The sequence below is a fragment of the Macaca thibetana genome, chromosome 11 (genome assembly GCF_024542745.1).
Source record: "Macaca thibetana thibetana isolate TM-01 chromosome 11, ASM2454274v1, whole genome shotgun sequence".
Taxonomy (NCBI): Eukaryota; Metazoa; Chordata; class Mammalia; order Primates; family Cercopithecidae; genus Macaca; species Macaca thibetana.
Genome location: NC_065588.1, coordinates 96947911 through 96974640, shown reverse-complemented (window position 1 = coordinate 96974640; position 26730 = coordinate 96947911). Strand labels below are relative to the sequence as shown.

Genomic DNA, 26730 nt, shown 5'->3' with positions numbered 1-26730 from the left:
CTCCTGTATTCTCCATCTACTGAGAGAAACCTTGGAAATCACCCTAGATTCTCTTTCTCACACAATCAGTCACTAATTCCTGTCAATTCTTCTAACAATTCCGCCTAAATATGTCTTATATTTGTTCCTTTTGCTTCATCCCCATTACTGCTGCTCAAGTTCAAGCTCTCATCTTATGCCTGGATTATTACCATAAAACCAATATCACCTCTACATGACCATGAGAATATTCCTTATAATTTGCAAATCAGATTACAATACTACCAGACTGAAAAAAGAATCAATGAATTCTTGTGGCCTATAGTGCTCTTCATGATGAGTTCCAATCAATTTGCCCCACCACTCCTCAACTACACATTTATTCCTCATCATACACACGCAATAACAAATCACCTTTAAAATATAATGCCCTGAATTCATCAGAGAATGGAGAATAATACTGGTTTATATTCTGAATAAGAAATACTTGCTTTTAAAAATAGCATCACCTGTAGCAAACTAGAAGTGCTTAAAACTATGAGACTTCAAGGTATCATGGTCAAAAGAAAGTGTGGCAACTACTTACAGCTTCATGTAGCTCTTCATGCTGACAGCACGATTTTGGAATGATGATGGAATCTTCAGGCCCAGAAGTATTAAGCAAGGTCTCTTCTAACTCAATTTCTTTCTCAAATTTTACTAACACTGGTGGCTCAACCCCATATCTGAAAACCAACCAGGAGATCTGATTATTCAAGCAAAGTTGACCCAGGTACTTGCCTGCACATCAAGATAGATTTTCTTTCTGAAGTAAAGTCTATATGCTCCTTTTCTACCAATTGTTTCACTGGGATATTTGAAAATGCTGTTTAATGTATCATAGATTGCAAAATATCTATATTATAATCCTCACATCATAGCACATATTTGGGTTGCAGGATGCTCCCAATATTCTACCTGGGATCCTGAAAGATGGCTTTCAAATCACCTGGTGAGTAAAGACAGAACTGAAGTAGGTATGGGGGACACCGCGCCTTGGCCTTCTGCCAGATCCTCTCTGTGTTCAGAGGACTTGCTTTGACTTCAACTGCCTTAGACTACATGCTCTTACCCTATCCTTAATCTAAAAAATTGAACAGTAAATGCAGTTTAACAGTAAATGAAGACAAGCTATATTGAGAACTCAGATGTTTACATATGCTCATGCAAACAGAACAAAGTTGATAAAGAAACAAAAAATAGCAAATTAATTTAAAGCAATTTTTTAATTTATAGAAAATAGAGTTCTAAAATTCAGTAGATTTAAAATGTTTATAACATTGAAATTCTGAAATATGGTGAAATACATACCTTGACACAATTCGACCAATTTCAAGAAGACAAAGATACACCTGTCTTGGATCTTTGTGCAAAACTGTGGAAAATAAAACCACTTATTTTATACAGCAAAATTAAGTATGGAAACATATTTCTAGCATGGAAGAAGAGAGTTAAATTAAAAAAAAAATAATGAAGACAGTGGGTTTACTAGTTCAGAAAAAATAAAGAAAAGGCACTTTTATTTTTTCTACTTATTATCTTCGACAAATTAGTTTAAAAAAAAACCAGCTAACAAGAACAGAATGAAAAATTACCATGGACCTTTATTTGTACAGCATTTAAAGTCTAAAAAATTGAGGGCTTAGTAACATTGCTTATGTTTCAGATCTTTCAACAAGAGATACCATTAAAAGATATATAATACCTCAATTTTATTTTAAGCTATCTTTAGCATTGAATCATGTGTTAATACCTTTCTCAAACTCTTACAAAGAGGAGAGAAAGTACTTCCTAACTCATTCTAGGATGACAGCATTACCCTGATACCAAAGGTAGCCAGATGAAGACATCATAAGAAAACGAAAACCCAGTATGTCTTATGAATATAGATACAAAAATCCTCAAAGAAATACTGGCAAACCAAATCCAGCAGCATATTAAAGGATTATATACCATGCAAGTGTCATTTATGCCAGAAATAGTTCAATATAAGAAAATCAACCAATGCAATATACTATTAGCAGAGTAAAGAAAAAACACACACAATTATCTTATCTCAAGAGACAAAGAACCACTTCACAAAATCCAACCATTTCATGATTTAAAAAAAAAAAAACCAGACTGAACAAACCAGGAAAAAAAGGAAAGTTTCTCAATCTGATAAAGGGCATCTAGGAAAAACCCACAGTCATTATCTTTCTTAAAGGTAAAAAACTGTAAGTCTCCCTCTCAAGACCAGGAAAAGACAAGGACGTCCACTGTTATTATTTCTATTCAGCATTGTATTGGAGGTTGTAGCCATGACATTTATGCAAGAAAAATAAATAAATCGTATCTGGACTTGAAAGGAAGAAGGAAAACTACATCTATTAACAGATAACATAGGCCAGACATGGTGGCTCACACCTATAATACTACTAGCACTTTGGGAGACTGAGGCGGGAAGATTGCTTGAGGCTAGGAGTTTGAGATCAGCCTGGGCAACAAAGTGAGACTCTGTCTCTACAATTTTCTTTTTTTTTTTTTTAATTAGCCAGGCATAGTGGCACACATTTGTAATCCCAGATACTCAAGAGGCCGAGGCAGGAGGATGAATTGAATCCATGAGTTCAAGACTACAGTGAGCTATTATCATGCCACTTATACTCCAGTCCTGGGTGACCGAGTGAGACCCTGTCTCAAAAAACAAAGCAACAAAAACTAAACAAAAAAACAAAAAACAGGTAACGTAATCCTATGTATAGAAGAAAACCCTGAAGAATCTACAAAATAACTGTTAGAGCTAATAAGCAAGTTCAGCAAAGTTGTGGGAGATAACATCAACACACAAAAATTAGTTGCATACACTAGAAATGAACAGTATGAAAATGAAATGAAGAAAATAATTCCACTTAAAATGGCTTCAAAAAGAACAAAGTACTTGGAAGTAAACCTAATCACAGAATTGTAACACTTATACACTGAAAACTACAAAACACTGTTGAATGAAATTTTAAGATTATAAATAGAGACATCTCATGTTCATGGATTGGAAGACAATTTGTTAAGACAGCAACATTCCCCCAATCGACCTGCAGATTCAGTGTAATCCTTATCAAAATTACAACAGCCCTTTTTTTTCCAGAAATGGAAAAGCTGATGATCCAATTAATATGGGACTCCAAAGGCACAGAAAAGCCTAACCAATCTAGAAAAAGAACAAAGTTGGAGACTCACACCTCCCAATTTCAAAACTTACTATAAGCTACAGTAATCAAGACAGTATATCACTGGCATAGGGATAAATGTACAGATCAATGGAATGGAAATGAGTGTCCAGAAATAAACCCATACATTGATGTACAATTAATTTCAACAAGATGCTAAGACAATTCAATAAGGAGAGAACAGGTTTTTCAACAAACTGTGTTGGCACAACTGGACATCTATATGCAAAAGAATGAATTTGAACCCCTACCTCCCACCATATACAAAAACTAACTCAAAATAGATCAATGACCTAAAACTAAGAGGCACCAACTGTAACATTTATAGAAGAAAATATAGGTTAAAAATATGTATGACTTTAATTAGGCAACGGATTTTTAGATGACCAAAAGTATGAATAAGCAAAAAAAAAAAAAAAAAATAGATAAACGTCACCAAAATTTAAAATTTGCATATATCAAAGGACACTATCAAGAAAGTAAAAAAATAACCCAAAGGCTAGGAGAAAATATTTACAAATCCTATCTAATATGGCCTAGTATCTAGAATATATAAAGAATTCTTGCAAGCTCACAAAAAGGGTAAATGACCCAATTGTTTAAATAGGCAAAGGATTTGAATAGACAGTCTCCAAAGAAGTTATACAAGTGGTTAACAAGCATATAAAAAGATGTTCAATGTCCTTAGGGAAATGCAAATCAAAACCACAACAAAATACTGCTTCACACCCACTAGCATGGTTATAATAAAAAAAAAAAACAGGCAATAACAAGTATTGACAAAGATGTGGAGAAATTGGAACACATGGGCACTGCTGGTGGAAATGTAAAATGGTCCAGCCACTTTGAAAATAGCTCCTCAAAAAGATAGACAGAGTTACCATATGACCTAGAAATTCCACTCCTAGGCATATATCTGAAAGAATTAAAAAATATGTTTACAGCCGGGCGCAGTGGCTCACGCCTGTAATTCCAGCACTTTGGAAGTTCAAGATGGGCGGATCACAAGGTCAGGAGATCGAGACGATCCCGGCTAACGCGGTAAAACCCCGTCTCTACTAAAAAATACAAAAAATTAGCTGGGCATGGTAGCGGGTGCCTGTAGTCCCAACTACTCGGGAGGCTGAGGCAGGAGAATGGCATGAACCCGGGAGGCAGAGCTTGCAGTGAGTCGAGATTGTGCCACTGCACTCCAGCCTGGGTGACAGAGCAAGACTCTTGTCTCAAAAAAAAGATATTTACGTCAAAATTTGTACACAAATGTTCAGAGCAACATTATTCACAATAGCCAAAGAGTGGAAACAATCCAAATGCCCACTAGCTGATTAATGGATTAAAAAAATATGGCATAGCTATACAATGGAATATTAGTCTACCATAAAAAGGAATGAAGTACTGTTACATGCTACAACATAAATGAACCACTGTGCTAAGTAGAAGAAACAGACACAAAAGGCCACATATTGTATGATTCCATTTATATGAAACATCAGGAATATGCAAACCCATAGAGACAGAGAACAGGGTTTGCCTTGGCATGGGGGAAGAGAATAACTGCGACTAATTGCTAATAGGTATAGATTTTCTAGAAATGTTCCAAAATTAGATAGTAGTAATGATTGTACAACATAGTGAATATACTAAAAACCACTGAAATGTACATTTTAAAATTATAAATTTTACATTATGTACACAGCATATCTCAATTTTTATGCTACTACAAAAGAAACTAATACACTTAAAAATGGTTAAATGGTTAAGATAGTATTTTTTTTTTTTGAGTCTCACTTTCACCCAGTCTGGAGTGCAGTGGCGTGATCTTGGCTCACTGCACTCCCAGGTTCAAGCAATTCTCCCGCCTCAGCCTCCTGAGTAGCTGGGACTACTGGCATGCACCACCATGCCCAGCTGATTTTTGTATTTTTGTAGAGACGGGGTTTCACCATGTTGCCCAGGCTGGTCTCGAACCCCTGACCTCAGGTGATCTGCCTGCCTCAGCCTCCCAAAGTGCTGGGATTACAGGCATGAGCCACCGTGCCCAGCCTAAGATAGTAAATTTTATGTGCATTTTAATACAATACTAAAAATAAAAATAAATTTAAAAGGAAATGCAATATAAAGGTAAACAGGGATCTTTAAAATATTTTTTAAAAAGGCCTGATCATCATAGAACATACGCTAAATGCAATGATACAGTAGTAGTTATGGATCATCTACCTTTCTGTTCCAGTCCTTAAAGTTAGAAAGTCTAGGAAATTTCTGAATCCTAATCTAATCATGTGCAATATGTGCATGAACTGCATTTGCCCTGATTCTCTCAATAAAAATGGTAATTGTTCTTTGACTTATGAATAGCATAGCATCTATTATACACCCCAAGCACAAAGTATACTCTTTCAAAGCAATAAAAAGCCTACATTTGAGTTTAAAATTCATACCAACAGAGGAATTTATCCTAAAATTTTTATTAAACTTGTTTTTCTAAATACTTTCTAAGTTTCTTAAAATAGTATATTTGTTTCATAAAATAGCTATGAGTTGCTAGCAAAGTGTGAAAAATTAAGAGGCTCATCTTTGAGACCTCTGGAGAGTAAAAACATTAGCTTATTGGTTCAATGCCTCAAAATGAATTACTGCTATTGACAGCGCTTTACTTAGTCCTATACTGACCTTCAGGAGAGTGAGAAGATGCCTTCTACTGAAAATGAGAAATATACAACCATCTTATGTCCTTTCAGAAACTATAAACCAGAAACTAGAGAATTCAAAGCATTTCCACTTTCTTTTGATCTCTAGAAAGTAGATATGCCATTACATCAACTACATTGTCAATAAAGATCAGCCCACCTGGATCTAAAGCAAGGTGCAAACAGAGGGATAAAATAGCATCCCATGCTTGCTCTGCACTGGATACAGGTGCCCAGATGCAGAGTAAACAGGAGGCAACTTACTCTGTGTGCAGGCAATAAGGGTGTGCACTGTCAGTAGAGAATTTTAAAACAATAATGCACCAACTAAAAGTCAGTTTGCTTTTTACTATCACCACAAACCAGCAATCCTAAACAATGTCAGTGACAAAACTTCTACCAGGGCAGACAACTCCCACAGCCCTGCCCTTGGTATACTGCTGTGCTTATCACATTGTGAATTCAGTGTGTGGGGGTAGGGGGGTGGGTATGGGTGTGTATGTACACATACATAAATGCTTTCAAATATAGTACAAAACTTAAATAGCTACCGCTTTAGTCACTATACAGGTGCTTCTGTTGACTTAAAGGAAATGAGAAAATACGTCAATCATTCTTCAACGGAGCATGACTTCTCAAAATGAATTGTCAAAAATATTAATCCATTAGAGTTGGCAGCTGTTGTTATAAGGTAAAGCTAAACACCATGATTATACATTATTAGGCCTTCTGTCATTTCCGTAATTATATGGTGAAAGGGAAGTTACTACTTTTTAGTCTTGGTAGAGTAATTCTTAATGTAGCCAACTCATTTAGGAATTTAGAATTTCAGGGCATTCTAGACACATAAAATCTTTAACTGTAAGTGAAAAGGTTAATATATTTAATTTATTTAATATCTGATTCTTTTTTTTTTTTTTTTTTTTTGAGACAGAGTCTCACTCTGTCACCCAGGCTAGAGTGCAGTGGTGTGATCTCGGCTCACTGCAAGCTCCACCTCCCGGGTTCATGCCATTCTCCTGCCTCAGCCTTCCAAGTAGCTGGGACTACAGGCACCCGCCAGCATGCCCAGCTAGTTTTTTTTTTTTTTAGTAGACGAGGTTTCACCGTGTTAGCCAGGATGGTTTCGATCTCCTGACCTCATGATCCGCCCGTCTCAGCCTCCCAAAGTGCTAGAATTATAGGCATGAGCCACTGCGCCCGGCCCTGATTCTCCAATAGTTCAACATATATTCAAAGTATACATTTTTCTAGGAAAATGAGATGAGGCATTTGAGTCCTTATTTGGAAAGAAAAATTAGAGGTTAAGGATATTAAAATCTCCTAATAAGCATTAAAAACAAGAATGTCAACAACATCACTTACCTAAACCTTCAGATTCAAAGAGGTAAGTTTCATCAACCCCAATGTCCCTACACCAATGAAGGAAGTTTGCGGTATTGTCCCGAGCAAAGAATGAACCTGATGCAGCATCTTTCTTACAGGGCACTTTTCTCGCTGGAAAATTCTGGAAAAGATAAAAGAATAATTTCAAAAATGTATCAAGGATATTTTCATTAAACAGTCATTTTGATATTACTAAATAAATGTTCAATCCATCACCTGTAACCAAAAAGTACACAACTTTGGAGAAAAAAGATACTTTTGAAAACATTTTATTTTACTTTAAAGCAGAGGTCCCCAAACCCTGGGCCACAGACTGGTACCGGTCCGTGGCCTGTTAGGAACCAGGCCGCACAGCAGGTGAGCAGTGGGTAAGCAAGCATTATCACCTGAACTCTGCCTCCTATCAGATCAGCGGCAGCATTAGATTCTCACAGAAGCTCGAACCATATTGTGAACTGTGCATGCAAGGGATCTAGGCTGTGTGCTCCTTATGAGAATGTAATGCCTGATGATCTGAGGTTGAGCAGTTTCATCTCAAAACCCCCCCAGCCCCAAATATGTGGAAACACTGTCTTCCATTAAACCAGTCCCTGGTGCCAAAAAGACTGCTGCTTTAAAGTATATTCCAGAAAAATGATTCCTAGAAAAACAATTTGGTCAAAATTAGCAGTAGGATCAAGCATCTCTCACCTCTTTCTTTTTAAAATGACGTAAGAATCTTAAATTAAAATAAAAACTGACAGCCTAATAATTGCAAAGCACTCTCAACGGTATGTCTCTCTACACATAGTTCAATATAAACCTCAAATTATTGCTATGTTAAAAGTTAAGAGATGGGTATGATGACTCACTTGTAATCCCATCACTTTGGGAGGCTGAAGCAGGATTGCTTGAGGCTAGGAGCTCAAGACCAGCCTGGGCAACATAGTATGACCTCATTTCTACAAAATATTTTTTTAAATATTAGGCAGGTATGGTGGCACGTAGCTAAAGTCCCGCTGCTCAGGAGGCTGAGGTGAGAGCATCACTTGAGCCCAGCAGTTCCAGGATGCAGTAAGCTATGATCATGCCACTGTACTCCAGCCTGGGCAACAGAGCAAGACTCTTTCTCAAAAAAAAAAAAATTACAGACAGCCATTTTTGCTTACTTCCTTCCATGTAGATTCATAAAGATGGTTCTGAGTTTCTTGAGGAGACTATCAAATAAGGAAGTAGTTGTTCCTTCTTAATTAAAGTTTTTTGAAAACTGATGATCTAAGTTTCACAGAATCTTAATTTTTTTTACTATCTGCTCCAAGATTATTTAGATAATTCTGCTGAGGCTAAGAGATTTTTTTGTTTTGGTTCGGTTTAAATTTTTACTTGAATAAGCAATCCATGAATATGATTTTTGTTAATGCAATAGGTACAGTAGGATATTACGCCTTTCTCTCACCTACTCCCAGTTCCTCTCTCTCCCTAGAGTTAACCACTATTACTAGTTCCTTGTATATCCTTCCTGTTACTATTTATTTCCAAAACTAAAATAACCTTAGGAGTTTTTTTTTCCCTGATTGAATACAGAATATACAATCACTGAAAAAAAAAAAAAAAATCAAACCAACAGCAAACTACAAGTATCAACTGAAATCCTCTCACCCACATTTCGGCAAGACATCTCTATGCACAACTATACACATATTTGTGTCTACAAAACGTCACATACGCCATTCTTCAATTTCATTTGTGTGTGCATGTGTGCATATACACTAAATGACAGGGTGTAGACACCATGTGGGGTTCAAAACAACATATTTAAAAAATTGTTTCTAATGAATGTATAATATTCCAATGTGGCTGGTTATCATAATTAATTTTTACCAATTTCTCTATTGATGAACATTTAGGTTGTTCCTAATTTCTGTACTATCACTTTCACAAACTTCTGATTATTTTCTCAGAATAAATTCCTACAAATAGACCTACGTATCAAAAGATGTGCTTTAGGGGGCAGAGCGAGACAGCCCCATACAAACCTACAACATTTGTCTTGCCCACAGGAACATCAAATTTTAACAACTAACTACACACAAGAAGCACCATTACAAGAATCAAAAATCAGACCAGAAATCTGGTTTTAATTTCATATCACTGAGAGAGACATTGAAGAGGGAAGGAAAGACAGTCTTAAATTGCCCACCCCTCCCTCCATCTTCCCGGCAGCAACCACATGGCACAGAGAATCTGTGTATCTGGGAGAGGGAGAGTACAGTGATTTTGAGGCTTTACATTGAACTCACTGCTGTCCTTACACAGCAGAAGGCAGAACCAGGCTTTAGTAACTGACGTCTGCCCATGGAGAAAGCATTTGGACCAACCCCAGCTAGAGGGGACTCACCCATTACAGTAATAAGAGCTTGAGTTCAGACAAGCCTCGCTACCATAAACTGGAGTGCTCTGGGGACCTAAGTGAACTTGAGGGACAGTCTAGGCCACAAGAATTGCAAGTCCTAGGCAAGCCCAGTGCTGAGATGGACTCAGAGCCAGTGGACCAGAGGGGAGGAGCATATGACCTACTGAGACATCAACCAGGCTAAGCGTGTGCTTGCACCACCTCCCCCAACCCCTGGCAGCAGCCACAAGGTGCAGAGAAAGCTGTGCACTTGGAAGACAGACAGCACAGCAACTGGAGGACTTTACGCTGAACTCAGTGCTGCCTTGTCACAATGGTGACCTATCAGGATTCATCACCTGCTGAGTAAAGAACCCTTGGGCCCTGAATAACCAGCAGTGATACCCAGGTAACACGCCATGGGCGTTGGGCTGTCAGACATACTTGCTTCAGGTGGGACTGAATACATTCCCAGTTTTGGTGGCTACAATGAAAGACTCCTCCTGTTTGAGAAAGGCAAGGGGAAAAGTAAAGCTGACTCTGTCTTGTGCCTTAGGGACCAACTCAGACACAGTGGGGTAGAGCACCAAGCAAGCTCTGAGGAGTCCCCAGCTTTAGGCCTCGGCTCTTGGTCAGCATTTCTGGACCTGGCCTGGGCCAGAGGGGAGGCCACTGCCTTGAAGGGTGAGTCCCAGGCCTGGCACCATTCACCACAAGCTGACTAAAGAGCCCTTGGGTTCTACTGGCAGTGGCCTGGCAGAAACCCACAGGGGCCAGTGGTGGTAGTAGCCACAGGGAGAGGCTCCTCTGCCCATAAAAAGAGGAAGAAAGAGTGGGAAGGACTTTGACTTGTGGTTTGAGTGCTGGCTTAGCTGCAGTAAAACAGTAATATCAGGTAAATTTCTAAGGTTTAAGACTTCAATCTCTGGCTCCCAGACAGCATCTCCGGACCCAACCAGGGCCTGGGGGAACATGACTCCATTGTATATTATTTGTTTCTTTTCTCTTGCTGCTTTTAGGATCCTTTAAGCATGAAGGAGAAATAAAGACTTTCCCAGACAACAAAAGCTGAAGGATTTCATCCACACCAGACCATCCTACAAGAAATGCTAAAGTGAGTTCTTTATCCTTGACCTTTAGGAGTTTATTAAATGCCTTGAGGTAGTGTTCTTTGGTTAAATCTGCTAGTGTTTTATAACTTTCTTGTACTTGAATATTGATATCTTTCTCTAGGTTTGGGAAGCTCTGTGACAATATCCCTTGCTATTAATAGTTCTTTTGCTTATGCAATCAGTTTAAAATAATGGGTTATAAGATATTATTTGCAAGCCTCATGGTAACCTCAAATCAAAAAACATACAACAGATACATGAAAAATAGAAAGTAAGAAATTAAAGCATACCACCAGAGAAAATCAGCTTCACTAAAAGACAGGAAGGAAGGAAAGAAGGAGCCGACCAAAAAACAACCAGAAAACAACAAAATGGCAGGAGTAAGCCCTTATTTATCAATTATAACACTGAATGTAAATAGATTAAATTCTCCAATCAAGAGACACAAAGTAGCTGAATGGATGAAAAAGCAAGACCCAATTTTCTGTTGTCTCCAGGAAACACTCTTCACCCATAAAAACACATATAGACTGAAAATAAAGGGATGGAAAAAGATACTCCATGCCAATGGGAAACCCGAAAAACAGGAGTAGCTATATTTATATCAGACAAAATGAATTCTAAGACAAAGAAGAGACAAAGAAGGTCATTATATAATGATAAAGAGGTCAATTCAGCAAGAGGATATAAAAATTGTAAATATATATGGACCCAATGCTAGAGCACTCAGATAAATAAAGCAAATATTATTACAGCTAAAGAGAGAGAGAGACTCCAATACAGTAATAGATGGAGACTTCAAAACCCCACTTTCGGCATTGCTCAGATCTTCCAGATAGAAAATCAGAAAAGACACATCAGACTTAATCTTCACTATAGAACAAATAGACCTAACAGATATTTACAGAACATCTCATTCAGCAGCTGCTTTAATCTCCTTAGCAGGTGGATCATTCTCAAGCATAGATCATATGTTAGGTTACAAAACAACTCCTAAAATATTTTTTAAAACCTGAAAATGACCATAATGGAATAAAACTAGAAATCCATAACAAGAGTAATTTTGGAAACAATATAAACACATGGAAATTAAACAATATGCTCCTGAATGACTGACACCAGTGGGTCAATGAGGAAATTAAGAAGAAAATTGAAAAATTTTCTTGAAAAAAATAATGAAAACACAAATACCAAAACCTATGGGATACAGTGAAAGCAGTATTAAGAGGTAAATTTATAGCTGTAAGTGTCCACATCAAAAAAGAAGAAAAACTTAAAATAAATAACCTAACAATGCATCTTAAAGAACTAAAAAAACAAGTGCAAATCAACTCGAAATTAGTACAAGAAAAGAAATAATGAAGATCAGAACAGAAATAAATGAAATTGAAATGACAAAAACAATAACAAAAGATAAACAAAACTTAAAGTTGGTTTTTTGAAAGGATAAATAAAATTGACAGACCTTAAGTCAGACTAAGAAAAAAGAGAGAAGACACAAATAAAATCAGAGATGAAAAAGGAGACATTACAACTGATACCACAGAAATTTAAAGGATTATACTGAGCAACTGTATGACAACAAAACCTGAACAGACCAATAACAAGTAACAAGATCAAAGCTGTAATAAAAAGCCTCCCAGTAAAGAAAAGCCTGGGACCCGAGTGCTTCACTGCTGAATTCTACCAAACATTTGAAGAAGAACTAATAGCAGTCCTACTCAAACTATTCTGAAAAACAGAAGAGGAGGGATTACTTCCAAACTCATTCTATGAGGCCAGTATTATACCAAAACCAGACAAAGACATATTAAAAAATGAAGACAACAGACCAATATTTCTGATGAATATTGATGCAAAAATCCTCAACAAAATACTAGCAAACTGAATTCAACAATACATTTAAAAAATTATTCATCATGACCAATTGGGATTTATCGCAGGGATGCGACGATGTTTCAACATGTGCAAATCAATCAGTGTGATACATCTATCAACGAAATGAAGTATAAAAACCATATATATCATTTCAATTGATGTTGAAAAAGCATTTGATAAAATTTAAATCCCTTTGTGATAAAAACCCTAAAGAAACTGGGTATAGAAGGAACACACCTCAGCATAATAAAAGCCATATGATGACAGACCCACAGCTAGTATCATACCAAATGAGGAAAAACTGAAAGCCTTTCCTCTAAGGTCTGGACCACAACAAGGATGCCCACTTTCATCACTGTTATTCAACACGATTCTGGAAGTCCTAGCTAGAGTAATCAGACAAGAGAAAGAAAGATTTGGCATCCGAACTGGAAAGGAAGATGTCAAATATTCTTGTTTGCAGATGATATGATCTTGTATTTAGAAAAACCTAAAGACCCCCCCACACACAAAAAAAACCATTAGAGCTGAGAAACAAATTCAGTAAAGTTTCAGGACACAAAATCAACATACAAAAATCTGTAGCATTTGTATGCCAACAATCTGAAAAAGAAATAAAAAGTAATCCCATTTACAACAGTCACAAATAAAATTAAATACCTAGGAATTAACTTAAGCTAAGAAGTGAAATATCTCTACAATAAAACACTAATGAAAAATTGAAGAGGGCACCAAAAAATGGTAAAATATTCCATGTGCATGGATTGGAAGAATCAATATTGTTAAAATGGTCATACTACTCAAAGCAATCTACAGACTCAATGCAATCCTTACCAAAATAACAACGGCATTCTTCATAGAAATGGAAAAAAGATCCTAAAATTTATATGGAATCACAAAAGACTGAGAATAGTCAAAACTATCCTGAGTAAAAAGAACAAAATTGGAGGAATCACATTACCTGACTTCAACCAAAACAGTATGGTACTGGCATAAAGAGACACAGACCAATGGAACAGAAAAGAAAACTCAGAAATAAATCCAGATAACTGTAGTGAACTCACTTATAACAAAGGTGCTAGGAACAGAGATTGGAGAAAGGACAGTCTCTTCAATAAAATCTGCTGGGAAAACTGGGTATTCACATGCAGAAGAATGAAACTTGACCAACCCTGTCTCTCACCATATATAAAAATGAAATAAAAATGGATTAAATACTTAAATCTAAGACCTCGTACTATGCAACTGTTACAAGAAAACATTGGGAAAACTCTCCTTGACATTGGTCTGGGCAAAAACTTCATAAGTAATACCCCACAAGCAGAAGCAACCAAATCAAAAATAAATAGGATCACATCACGTTAAAAAGCTTCTGCACAGTAAAGGAAACAACACATTGAAGAGCAACCCATAGAATGGGAGAAAATATCTGCAAACAATCCATCTGACAACGGATTATTAAGTAGAATATATAAGGAGCTCAAACAACTCTGTAGGATAAAATCTAATAATCCAATTTAAAAATGGGCAAAAGATTTGAATAGACATTTCTCAAAAGACACACAAATGGCAAACAGATATAAGAAAAGGTGCTCAACATCACTGATATCAAAGAAATGCAAATCAAAACTACAATGAGATATCATCTCACCCCAATTAAAATGGCTTTCATCCAAAAGACAAACAATAACAAATGCTGGCAAAGATGTGGAGAAAAGGGAACCCTCATACACTGCTGGTGGTAATATAAATTACTACAGCTACTATGGAGAACAGTTTGAAGGTTCCTCAAAAAACTAAAAATAGAGCTACCATATGACCCAACAACCCACTGGGTATATACCCAACAGAAAGGAAATCAGTAGATTAAAGAGATTATCTGCACTCCTATGTTTGCTGAAGCACTGTTCTCAATAGCCAAGATTTGGAATCAACCTAAATGTCCATCAACAGATGAACAGGTAAAGAAAAGGTGGCACATATATACAATGGAGTATCATAGAGCTATAAAAAAGACTGAGATCCTGTTATTTGTAACAGGATAGAACTGGAGGTCATTATGCTAAGTGAAATACAACAGGCACAGAAAGACAAACATCACATGTTCTCAATTATTTGTGGGTGCTAAAAATCAACAACTGAACTCATGGAGATAGTAGAAGGACGCTTAGCAGAGGCTGGGAAGGATTGTGGGAGGTGGGGGAAGTGGAGATGTTTAAGGGTGCAAAAAATATAGTTAGAAAGAATTAATAATACCTAGTATTTGATAGTACAACAGGGTGACTACAGTCAATAATAATTTAATTGTACATTTAAAAATAACTAAAAGAGTACAATTGGATTGCTTGTAACACAAAGAATAAATACTTGAGGGAATGGATATCCTATTTTCCACAATGATTATTACTTATTGCATGCCTGTATCAAAGTATCTCATGTACCCCATAAATATACACACCTAGTATGTACCCACAAAATATTTTTACAAGATATACCTTATTTTCAGTGATACATATATACACACACACATATCATCCACTGTCCCCTAGAATGATGATACTCCCTTATATTTCCACCAACTGTGTGTAAATTTGCAGACTCCAAACTCTTGAGAATACCTACATTTGATGAAAAGAGAGGAAACCTTACCGACTTCAAATCATGACTTCAGGGCTAACGAATGAACACTGTCTAAAAACATTTATTATTTATCCAATCAATATTTATAGAATTTACCACCAACACAATATATGGAAAATATATAAAGAAGAAAATAATAATAGCAGCTGCTACTTGTGTGCCAGGAACCATCACAAGCTCTTTTCCCATTTAACCCTCACAACAATTCTTTTTTTTTTTTTCTTTTTTATTTATTATTATTATTATTATACTTTAAGTTCTAGGGTACATGTGCATAACATGCAGGTTTGTTACATATGTATACTTGTGCCATGTTGGTGTTCTGCAACCATCAACTCGTCAGCACCCATCAACTCGTCATTTACATCAGGTATAACTCCCAATGCAATCCCTCCCCCCTCCCCCCGCCTCATGATAGGCCCCGGTGTGTGATGTTCCCCTTCCCGAGTCCAAGTGATCTCATTGTTCAGTTCCCACCTATGAGTGAGAACATGCGGTGTTTGGTTTTCTGTTCTTGTGATAGTTTGCTAAGAATGATGGTTTCCAGCTGCATCCATGTCCCTACAAAGGACACAAACTCATCCTTTTTTATGGCTGCATAGTATTCCATGGTGTATATGTGCCACATTTTCTTAATCCAGAATGGGAGAAAATTTTTGCAATCTACTCATCTAACAAAGGGCTAATATCCAGAACCTACAAAGAACTCAAACAAATTTACAAGATAAAAACAAACAACACCATCAAAAAGTGGGCAAAGGATATGAACAGACATTTCTCAAAAGAAGACATTCATACAGCCAACAGACACATGAAAAAATGCTCATCATCACTGGCCATCAGAGAAATGCAAATCAAAACCACAATGAGATACCATCTCACACCAGTTAGAATGGCGATCATTAAAAAGTCAGGAAACAACAGGTGCTGGAGAGGATGTGGAGAAATAGGAACACTTTTACACTGTTGGTGGGATTGTAAACTAGTTCAACCATTATGGAAAACAGTATGGAGATTCCTCAAGGATCTAGAACTAGATGTACCATATGACCCAGCCATCCCATTACTGGGTATATACGCAAAGGATTATAAATCATGCTGCTATAAAGACACATGCACACATATGTTTATTGCGGCACTATTCACAATAGCAAAGACTTGGAATCAACCCAAATGTCCATCAGTAACCCTCACAACAATTCTAAAAGGAAGTTATGTTAATGTTCTCAAGAAGAGCTGGATTGACTATGCATCAAGCACTATGTTAGACACCATCTGTACATTCACTCATTTAATTTGACTGAACTCTCACAAATAAATCCTAAGGTAACTGTTAATGTCATTTTATGAAAGAGAACATTTTTCCAGATCTCGAAAAGGGTTAAGTAAATTATTCAACATCTCATAGCCAGTTGGCATGGAAGTCTACAACCTCCTAGAGATAAGAAATATACATAAATTAATAGGTACCAAGACATAAAATCAACAGTGTCAAACATTTACTTACCCCTGATTCTTCAGAGTTGCATGTTTTCACCATGTTTTGAAGAACATCAATCAGTTGACATAGTAGTACTCCATTATCAAGTTCTTCCAATAATTTTTCTGCCTTAACTTTAATACCTAAAAACATATTTCAAAGTTAAGATTCTTCTAGAAACATAAATTCAAACAATATGGTTAAAATTAATTAAGTAGAATCAGATTACAGCAAAACACTAGAAAAATATCAGATCAGACTCTTAAATACTCTTAGAAGGTACAGTTAAAATAGCAAATAATGGCAAGTTAACTTAATGATACTGAAACAAAAATATCTGTAATGTAGAAGTACAGAAAAAATATAGAAAATTGACATCGATTTTATTTAATTTGAAATAAATTCACTGCGTATTAATATTCCTTGCACAAGAATAATAGTCTCTATAAATAAGATGGACTTGGTTCCAATTTTAAAATTAAAGACAATACCATAACAAATACCCAGGGAATACTAACGTTTTACTTCTAGATTATCTTCTTTAAAAACATTATTATTACATAATAAACTCTAAACATTATCCATCAAACTGATAATAGACAAATACAGATAATATTTGGTATTTTATTATCTTGGAAGGGCTATATCATTTAAGATACTCTTTTTCATGAAAACTTAAGAATTCCACATAAAATTATTTAAAGTAAAATTTTTCTGGGGAGAAAGTTTAAAGCATTCATCATATTCTCTAATAGAGTAAAAAATATGATGCCAGACATTCTCCAACCTGACACTTCCTCCTAGGTTTCATATGCCTCTATCCTTCAATGCCTCAGAAATTGTAATCATTTTATCTACAGTATATATTTCACTCAAAGTTCATGGCTTATACAAGACTAAGGCAGGTCGGGGGTGAGGGGGGTGAATCAGTAAAAAAAAAAAAAAAAAAGATCAATACACTTTTTAAAGATGATTTTAATATTAACAATGAAAATGTTCATTATTCAAAGTTTATTGACCTCTTCGGTTAAATCTCAAATTTCCTACTATTCAAGACCCAAGGTTCAGGGTGAATCAGAGTATTTCCCCAGCTGAAATGTAACTTTGGTGAAAGCAAGGGCACTGAATACTTCATTCACTAGAGTATCCCCAGCATCTGTAACAATCACTCCTTGACAAAGAGTAAGGCTCTCAATAAATGCATACTGAATAAGATAATACAATTTGGGGTATTGTTTCAAGCATCACCTAATAAACCAGATAACCAGATTGATAGATCTTCTTGCATGGGCAACAGAGTGGCTTCATGCCTCACAGCTATCCACTCATCATACTGACAAACATTAGCCAATCCTGGTCCATGTCTGGGGGTCAGAGGACTCCGAGGACTTAGAGGCAGATCTTCTCCAAACCATACCTAACGAAAAAAAAAAAATCAATCAACTGAATGAATAAAACCTTTGCTAAAAGTCATCATAATCCACATCAATATTTAAATGATGAAGCATAAATCATACATAATAGACACATATAAAAAGCTGCTGTAGCTCACAGCAAATATATAAATTAGAAGCAACGTGTTAGTCCTGTTCTGCTGCCCAGGCTACAGTGCAGTGATGCAATCATGGTTTACTGCAGCCTCGACTCCCAGGCTCAAGCAATCCTCCCACCTCAGCCTCCCAAGTAGCTGAGAACACAGGCACATGCCACCACACCCAGCTAAGTTTTTAATTTTATGTATTGCAGAGATGTGGTCGTCCTATGTTGCCCAGGATGGTCTTGAACTCCTGGGCTCAAGCGATCCTTCCGCTTCAGACTCCCCAAAGTGCTGGGATTACAGGCACGAGCCACTGCGCCCAGCCAAGGCATTTTCAATATTCAATATTGTGGTCAATGTAAGAAAACCCCAAATTAATGAATGGATTCTACTATTGAAGCAAGAGGGTACAATTCAACAAATAATATTTTGCCTTCACTTGTTAGCTTAAGTTTAACAAGTTACTTGACCAGAGTCTTAATATCTTAGCTGTAAGATGGGTTACTGATTCCTGCCTTATAAAATACACCTTTGTAGCATCTGGCATTGGGCCTAGCAGATAGCAGAGACTCAATAAACATTTGTTGAATAAATGAATGAATGAAGCATAAATGGCATTTTGTAAGCTTCAAATCATAATAACAGTGTTATCTTTTTAAAAAATGTCCAAGTAGTTTAGTTTAAAACAAGTGGGTAGCAAACTATAGTCCATGGGGCAAATCTTGTCTCACCTGATTTTGTAAGCCCAGAAGCTAAGAATAGTTTTTACATTTTAAAATGGCTGTTATATAAGTCACTGCATAATATCTCAATTTTGCCTACTGGCCCACAGAGCATGAAATACTACCTGGCCAATTCACAGTTTAGAATAAAAACTGACACTCTATAAATTTTGTAATTTTATAGATGTTATAATAAACACTTGCAAAATTTTGAAATACAATTAGAGATTCTTTAATGTAAGATTATAGAAAAGGCTGTATCAATTCTTCAGATTGTAAAAGAAGTAATCAAGTCATTATGAAGTCACTTTTTAAAACAGACATAAATACCTCTTGTCCTTCTCCTTACTGAACAACTTAGAAAGGAATATTATTAGAGCCTAAGTGAAATGCATAGGAGATTCCAAGAGTGGGGTGGCTTGGAATGGAGAGTCAGAGCTTGAGTGAGGTGAGTGGGCATCCAGGTATGGAGACAGCCCTGTGCAAGATGTCAGACCCTGAGTAGGATAAAGAGGGCATCTAACAGGTGCAAAGAGGGAATGTCCCAATACAGAGTGTCAGAGTCCAAGTGAGCTAAGCATCTACCCAGGGTGTGGGTGGCAGCAATAATGAGAGAACAGTAACACACATGAGGATTTATCAAATGGGAGCCAATCTTCTCACTGAAGACAGATGCAAATATAGAATGAGAGAAGCAAGAATGAATCCTTTGGTGTTGAATTCAAATATCTCTTATCTGAAAGCAAAGAACCTCTCAAAGAACGCCAAAAGGACACTTAAGCCAGCATGAAGGGACTTCTACTGGCTGAACTGAGGGCAATTTGAGCATTGAGATAAATAACAGAAATGGATTATACCACACTGAATAAAATAGGAAACTATGAGTTAACACAGATATAAATGAATACACTGAAATTTTGACAAGAATGGGATTTTTACATAGTCTCGAAGTACCTGCACACAAAATACTACAAAGGGAAAAAGAGTAATTTTACAGTTCAGAAACCTGACAGACAGCATCAGAACCAAATGATGGAGGTGAACTTTATCAATAACAGGACAAATCAAAATCATATGCCACCTGATAGGATGCAATGAGAAAAATTCCTGCCCAAGATGCATAACCTGAGTTTAGTCATGAAAAAACATCAAACAAATCCAAATTGAGGGACATTCTACAAAATTAGTGGTCTGAAATATTCAAAATTATCAAGGTAATTAAAGACAAGCAAAGACTGAGATACTGTTCCAGCCTAATGAAGACTAAAGAGACATGAAAACTAAATGCAACACATAATTCTGAAATGGTTATTATTGAGACAACTGGCAACACTTGAAAGTGGCCTGCGTATTAAATGGTAGTACTGCAGCAGCATTAATATCCTGATTCTGATTATTTCATTGTGGTTGTGTAGGAAGATGTCCTTGTTTTTGAGAAATACACACTAAAATATTCAGAGGTAATAGAGCATTAGAGTCGTCACTTCCTCTCAAATGGTTCAGGCAAACAAATTTCTCTGTACTACACTTAACTACTCTGTAGTCTGTGATGGCTTTAATTTTTTTTTTAAAACCAAACTTTTAAAAAAGAACTGTAAGTAAAAGGAATACCAAGTGAATCTAGTCCTTTCTTGATTTTTAAATGTAGACCATTTTCCCCTTAAAATGTATTAAGTGTATTGAGGTTCATTTGAGACAAGTCTTACTATATCAGATAAAAAGTCATAGCAATTCTATAGGTAACGCACACAAATTGGTGGCGGGGAGCGGGGGAAACTACTTCCAATCTCCTATGTTGAGAAATAAAGAAGTTTTTTTTTAAACCCCAAGGCAAACAAAGAAAGTGAATAAACTCAAGAGGCATGCAGGGGTAGGGAAATCTAATAAAAAATAAAAAATAAAATAAAATAAAAGTAAATTTAAAAACCCTGTCAAAGACAAAAAAGAAATGTAAGTTATTTAAGGGATATTTATTTCAGGAATTAGGGTAGGGATTGGGAAATGAATTCCTAAATATATGAGGATCCTATGAATAGGAAAACGATATTATTTATTTCCCTGAATTCTCTTAAAATTATTTCCAAGGAAGTACAGTAACGCTTTACTAATTCTTCCCTTTATAAGCATATCTTATTTCTATTATAATCTTCGGACTCAATGTAATGCTTAGCACATAGTATTCAAACATATTTGTTCAATAATTGAGGAATAGATATTAGCAAATGACTCTGTACCATCAAAATCAAAATGTATCTTACAATCAATTGTATTTGACAGTCAATGGAATATGTTATTTGTCCATTAACCATCTGGTTGAGCTGAAAAAAAGCAGAGCAGATGTAAATGTTTGTCAAGGAAAGAAGAGCATAAATTAAGAGGGTGGTTTTTTAAATCATGTATGAAAATGGAGACGCTAACATTTTTTAAAAAGTCATTTTTACTTCTTGTCACATTAGAGAGAAGAGTACATGTTGGATTTTCCTATTATTGCAAGCAGACGACTTTAGTCATAACCTGGGCTAGTCAGTAGAAGTTACTATTAAAAGTTAGACATTAACAAAAACTGCATGTATGAAGATTGTTCTCAAGCATGCTGAAAGCTGCCATATTGTCATTAAGAGATATTTAATTCATGGGTACTCTACAGATTAACTTAGGTACTTGCACTTACTTACATTTAGGCAAAATTTTATGCCTATGTACAAATGGGCCTTTTCACAGAGAGTGATTTCATAGCCTTTGTCAGATTTTCAAATGGGACTATGACCCCAGAAAGGTCATATACTATTGTCCATTGGCTTTTATACTATATGCTTTTATACTATATGTTTATATTTATACTATATGTTTATTTATTAATGTTTATTTATTAATCAGAATGAAGGACACAGATGAATGGCAAGAAATATCTTAAACTATTAAATTAGTAAGACGTCAATTAATAACAACTATTCACTGGATGTCTCCTCTCTGTAAGACAGTTAATAACCAAGTAACTGTCTAACATAATTGGCAGAGAAAGAGGTGGAAATCCTGGGAAGTCCTTACATTCAGCAGCAAAAACCTCCATGAGACATGTGAAGGGAGGATAGTCTTGGGAAAAAAAAAATCAATAAAGACAGATCTTGGAATCTGGATCAGAGAAGATTTTATGAAACCATTACACAAACTATGAAAGAATCTACCATGTTAACAAAATATAAATGTCCATTAGTGTAGAGATAAGGAAAAACATGGGCAATGTGGCAGCAATAAAAATACTCTATAAGGAATCAAGAAAATAAATGATAAGAAACTAATGACATTCCTGAGACTTGGATAAAAAGGGGATGAACAGAAGTAATCAGCTCACAAATGATTTTGAGTAATAACAGAGTTCTGAGCAAATGCCAGTGGATGTGAGAGGACCCAAAGGGGAAGAATAAGACCTTTTGAGAGACAGTCATGGACTCCCCAGTCCCAAAAGGAAAAGTATGATGGAACTCTATTAGTAGAGTAGGAGATTATAGCTGCAGAGTATAGAAGGTGGACAACAGGGTCACATGCAGGGCTGTTCTTCACCATTTGATCAATTCTCTTCTCTAGGCTGTCATCCACTGTTATGTTGACAAGAGAAAGGAAAGGAGAGAAGAGAAGAAAGATGAGGAGGAGGAAAGACTGACTGACTTTTATGACACAGGTACTATCTCCAGGTTTATATCTGGAAAACTGTATCATACCAAGGATACAACCAAACTTCTGACGTGCTTACAGGCAATATATATTCTAACAGTCCCTTTGCACATGTTATCTCATTGATTCCTCACATCTATCCTGCAAATTAATCACTGTTATCCTCACCATAGAGGTAAGGAAGCAGAGACTCGGAAGTAAGATAACTTGCCAGAATCTTGGAATCAAGGGGGCAGAACTAGGATCAGAACTGAAATCTAACTGATGCCAAGTTTTACTTCCCAAAGGAAATTTTATTATCAGTTGCTTGCTTCTTTCCAGGCAGACCTTCAATGTGACTTTTATTTTTAAGTTAATATTCAATCATGTTCTATTTATACAAAATAAAGAAAACCTAAAAAGTAAGAATAATATAGCAAACACCAACTCTGGAAATCATTCAAATATAAGGCAATTCTGGTTGTCTCATTACACCACCCAGCTTGCACCCCTCCACAGAAAAAAAAAACAAAACAAAAAAACAAAAAAAAACATTCTTTAAAACTTTAATGGCCAGTCATATACAGGCATTTATAGAGCACATGAACAACTATCTGAAATTTAAAAACATATATTTGTTTTCACTGAAAGCTCTTTTAACTGTAAATACATACTAAATTGTAATGAGGGGAAAACCACAAAATATTCCACCTCTTTTCCCACAGTGGTATAAATAACACAGACCTACCAACCCTAAGGTATTTTTACACTTGTTCTTAGCCAAAAGGCCAAGAAGAGATAACCCTAAGGTAATTTTGAATTTTACAAATATTCAGTATAAACAAAAGCTTAGAATTAAGTTTTTGAGAACTAAAAAGTTAAAATATAGTATTTCTGTTATTAAAATGTGATGCTTAAAAAAACTAGCACAGTAAGAACACTTTGTGATAATTTTATGTTTGCTAATTATTATAGTTCAATTATATTAATCTCATAATTTAAATATTTTTCCAAGAAAAAAACTTACTTGAATTGCAGGCTGCATAGTCACCTATGTTGAAATGAAATTTCTTTTCTGAAAAAAGAACAAAATATTAACATACAGTTAACAGTGGCAGTTTTGCTACTCCCCTAAACCCCCAAATTACAAGATTTAGGAATGTGTTTACTCGACTGCAAATACAAAACTTTCTCTTCTAGTTAGAATAGTCTGACTATAAGCGAATTCGTATCACTCCTTGCTTTTTACTTCATAAAGGACTACTCATTTGAAAAAGGAAAACCTGAAACAGACTTTAATATAATATGTATTTTCTGGCATTAGCATCAAAGTAATTCTTGAACCATCTGGACAGTTTTGAAAAAAAAATCAACAACAAAACTTAGCTCATAAAAAATCTCCCAGAATTTTATTTTCCCCTGTGAACATAATGTAAATATAAATGTTACAACAACTGATATTGAAATTGTCCTTTATCTGATTGTCATCAAAATCCTAACAGGTCATATGGACTTTGCATAAATTCACAAACTTGACTATAAGCTTATTCTGCTAATAAAGATAAACATCAATCTTAACTGTGAATGAAAATGCTCAATGCCTCCCCATAATAATTTTCCAAAGACAAAAAAGAAACAGCAATTTTAGCTCCAAAGTAGTATTCTTGAAATCTACATGGAAAAAAATACTTTAATTCATTGAATTAGGTAAATACAATTCTTTCCTATATTTTCAAAGGGATAAAAGTGAAGAGTTTAAAAACATTCAACAGTATAGACTATAAAAACCTAGGATTTTTTATTGCTCATAGCAGCATAATAAGCTAGTCTATTTTTATTACAAACCACCTTTAAAATATTTTAAGAAAAAATATACAATAATTACAAAGCTAATGCTATTACTTTCCAAGAAAAAGTTATTTTTTCCTCTAAGTTATATCAGACATACCTCATGCACAGTGTCAGCTATACATACCACTTTCCTTTCAGGAACATTCTTCTAGTACCAGAGTTGAACCTGAGCTAAACCATACTGAAAAGCCTAACATTATAATACATTTTCTTTGCAGGAAGGCAAAAGACAACAGAATGTCCTTTTTGATGTCATTTTCCCTTCTCTCCACCACAGCAAAAGGCCAAAGTACAAGTGAGCAATTCTAATGAGCTTGTTATGCTTCCCACGAGCTAATTCAGTGGGGAATACATTTTCCTTTAGCATAAATAATCCTTTGTCCGCAACAAAGATCCACTTCTCGGAAGTAAGAAGCTTCCAAGACCATTTTTTAAAAATGCAGCAAAGAAGCTGCTCCTATTAAAATGGAGTTCCACATAATCAGACAAGAGCTTTAACAGTTGGAGCTGCCAGCCCAAAACAAAAGAAAGCCTAAATTATAAGGCGTGTGCAAATCAAGAACAGTGACACATTCACAAAGAAGCTATCACAAGAATGTTTAGTCGTTGCACTTTTTATGGAAAATTCAACAAAATTAGTTTTATGAAAGAAATAAAGAATTTATGCACAATATTTGGTCACTTGAACTTTAGCAGGAGTCTTCACATACATTTTTAAAATCATTCTTCTTGCATAACAGAAAAAAATACTTTTAAGATGACAAAAATATAACCATCTGGATTAACTTTAAAAAAGAAATTCTTTAATAAAATAGTATGCAGACAAGTTATTATGTATCTTCATACATGAACATGTGCTTTTCATTGATGAGATTTTATCAGTCAATCATCAATTAAGTAATGAGTACTCACTATGTAACAGATACTAAAAACCAGTCTTTGGTATTTTCTAGTCATTCACTATCATCTTTCCAAGATATTTTTGTGTCTCAGGCATTTATTCCCAAGAGTAGCTTCTTAGCCCCAGTCCCCGATCTGTACCACAATCACAATTCTTGCTTCTCCTTCATTTTATTACCTATTTTCCTCTTTTCTATCATTCCCTAAAAATCTGTTTCATATAAATCAATTACACTGAACCAGTAACACTTCATTGTGCATCTTAATTAGCAACATATTGTCCTTATTTTTTGTTTTTGTCTTTCTGCCTTTTTGAAGAAGTCTATTTCAATTCTTTGCCAACTTGAGGAAGCCTTTTCCCTTAGATTTGGCGAGTGTGAAGGAAGACCTATCATGTAACCAAGTCTAAACTACACTCTAAACCTGTTGGGAATCTTTCACAAGACACTCTTATGCATAGATCATACAAAGTTAGGAATACTATACTTAACTTTTAAAATCCGAGGAAAATGTTGGAAACACAGAATGTGCTCATCCATCTGAAATTTGATCAGAATTTGAGCCTAACCCACTCATCTTTAGATATTTTTTAAAAGTCATGAGGTACTCAAGATTATTTGTATTAAGGCTCTTCATTCTAATTTGACTTCAGATCATAATGGGATTAAAAACACCAACTAATGAACCGATCTTTCATCCCAAAGATATAGGCTCTGAAACTTACATATTTTCAATCCTTTCTCACGGTATACGGTATGATGGGGAGAATTCAAAGTGTCATGGCTCCAATCTGTTACAAATCTGAAGTCAACCAGGAAGAGTAGCAAACAAAAAAAAAGCAAATAAATAAGGTAAGTTTATTCAGGAAAAAGAATAACATTAATTGCCATTGTGCCACATATCCATTCAGCACTCAGCCACCAGATTATCGCCAAGATACACAAGCTGCAAGGGTAGGATCAAGTTGATATCGCAGTTACCACCGAGGAAGAGAGAGGAAAATGACCCTGGGGAGGAATGCACAAGGGCCTTTCAACTGTACCAGTAAGATTTTATTTCAAGATAAGTGGTAATAACAAAGATGTTATTATACTAGTCTGTATGCCTTTCTGTATGTCAAAATATTTCATCCTTTTCTAATGCTTCATTTAGAAAAATAGTTGAAGAATACATCCTTTCTGATTTACTCAGAAAAAAGTTTCTCAGCTTTAAAATTCTGAGTTAAATGTTTCCTAACTGCCTAATAAAGAAAATAGAAATACTATATCTATACCAATCATATTTCATGTAT

At 35.6% G+C, this 26730-nt stretch overlaps 1 protein-coding gene across 3 annotated transcripts in view; it reads right to left on the bottom strand.

Annotated features, from left to right (window-relative positions):
* GAS2L3 (growth arrest specific 2 like 3) overlaps positions 1-26730 on the bottom strand; it is a 55408-nt gene that overhangs the window by 9700 nt on the left and 18978 nt on the right. The window contains exons 3-9 of one of the 3 annotated variants that reach the window (XM_050746805.1): positions 26164-26240; positions 23716-23763; positions 18027-18195; positions 16806-16921; positions 7277-7418; positions 1330-1393; positions 566-704 (exon numbers count right to left, since the gene is read on the bottom strand). In XM_050746805.1, the coding sequence (XP_050602762.1) occupies positions 566-704; positions 1330-1393; positions 7277-7418; positions 16806-16921; positions 18027-18195; positions 23716-23733 (648 nt within the window). In that variant the 5' untranslated portion in view covers positions 23734-23763; positions 26164-26240. Of the gene's footprint in view, positions 1-565; positions 705-1329; positions 1394-7276; positions 7419-16805; positions 16922-18026; positions 18196-23715; positions 23764-26163; positions 26709-26730 lie in introns of those variants that run through there. The other 2 variants (XM_050746806.1, XM_050746807.1) reach the window with 2 other exon arrangements.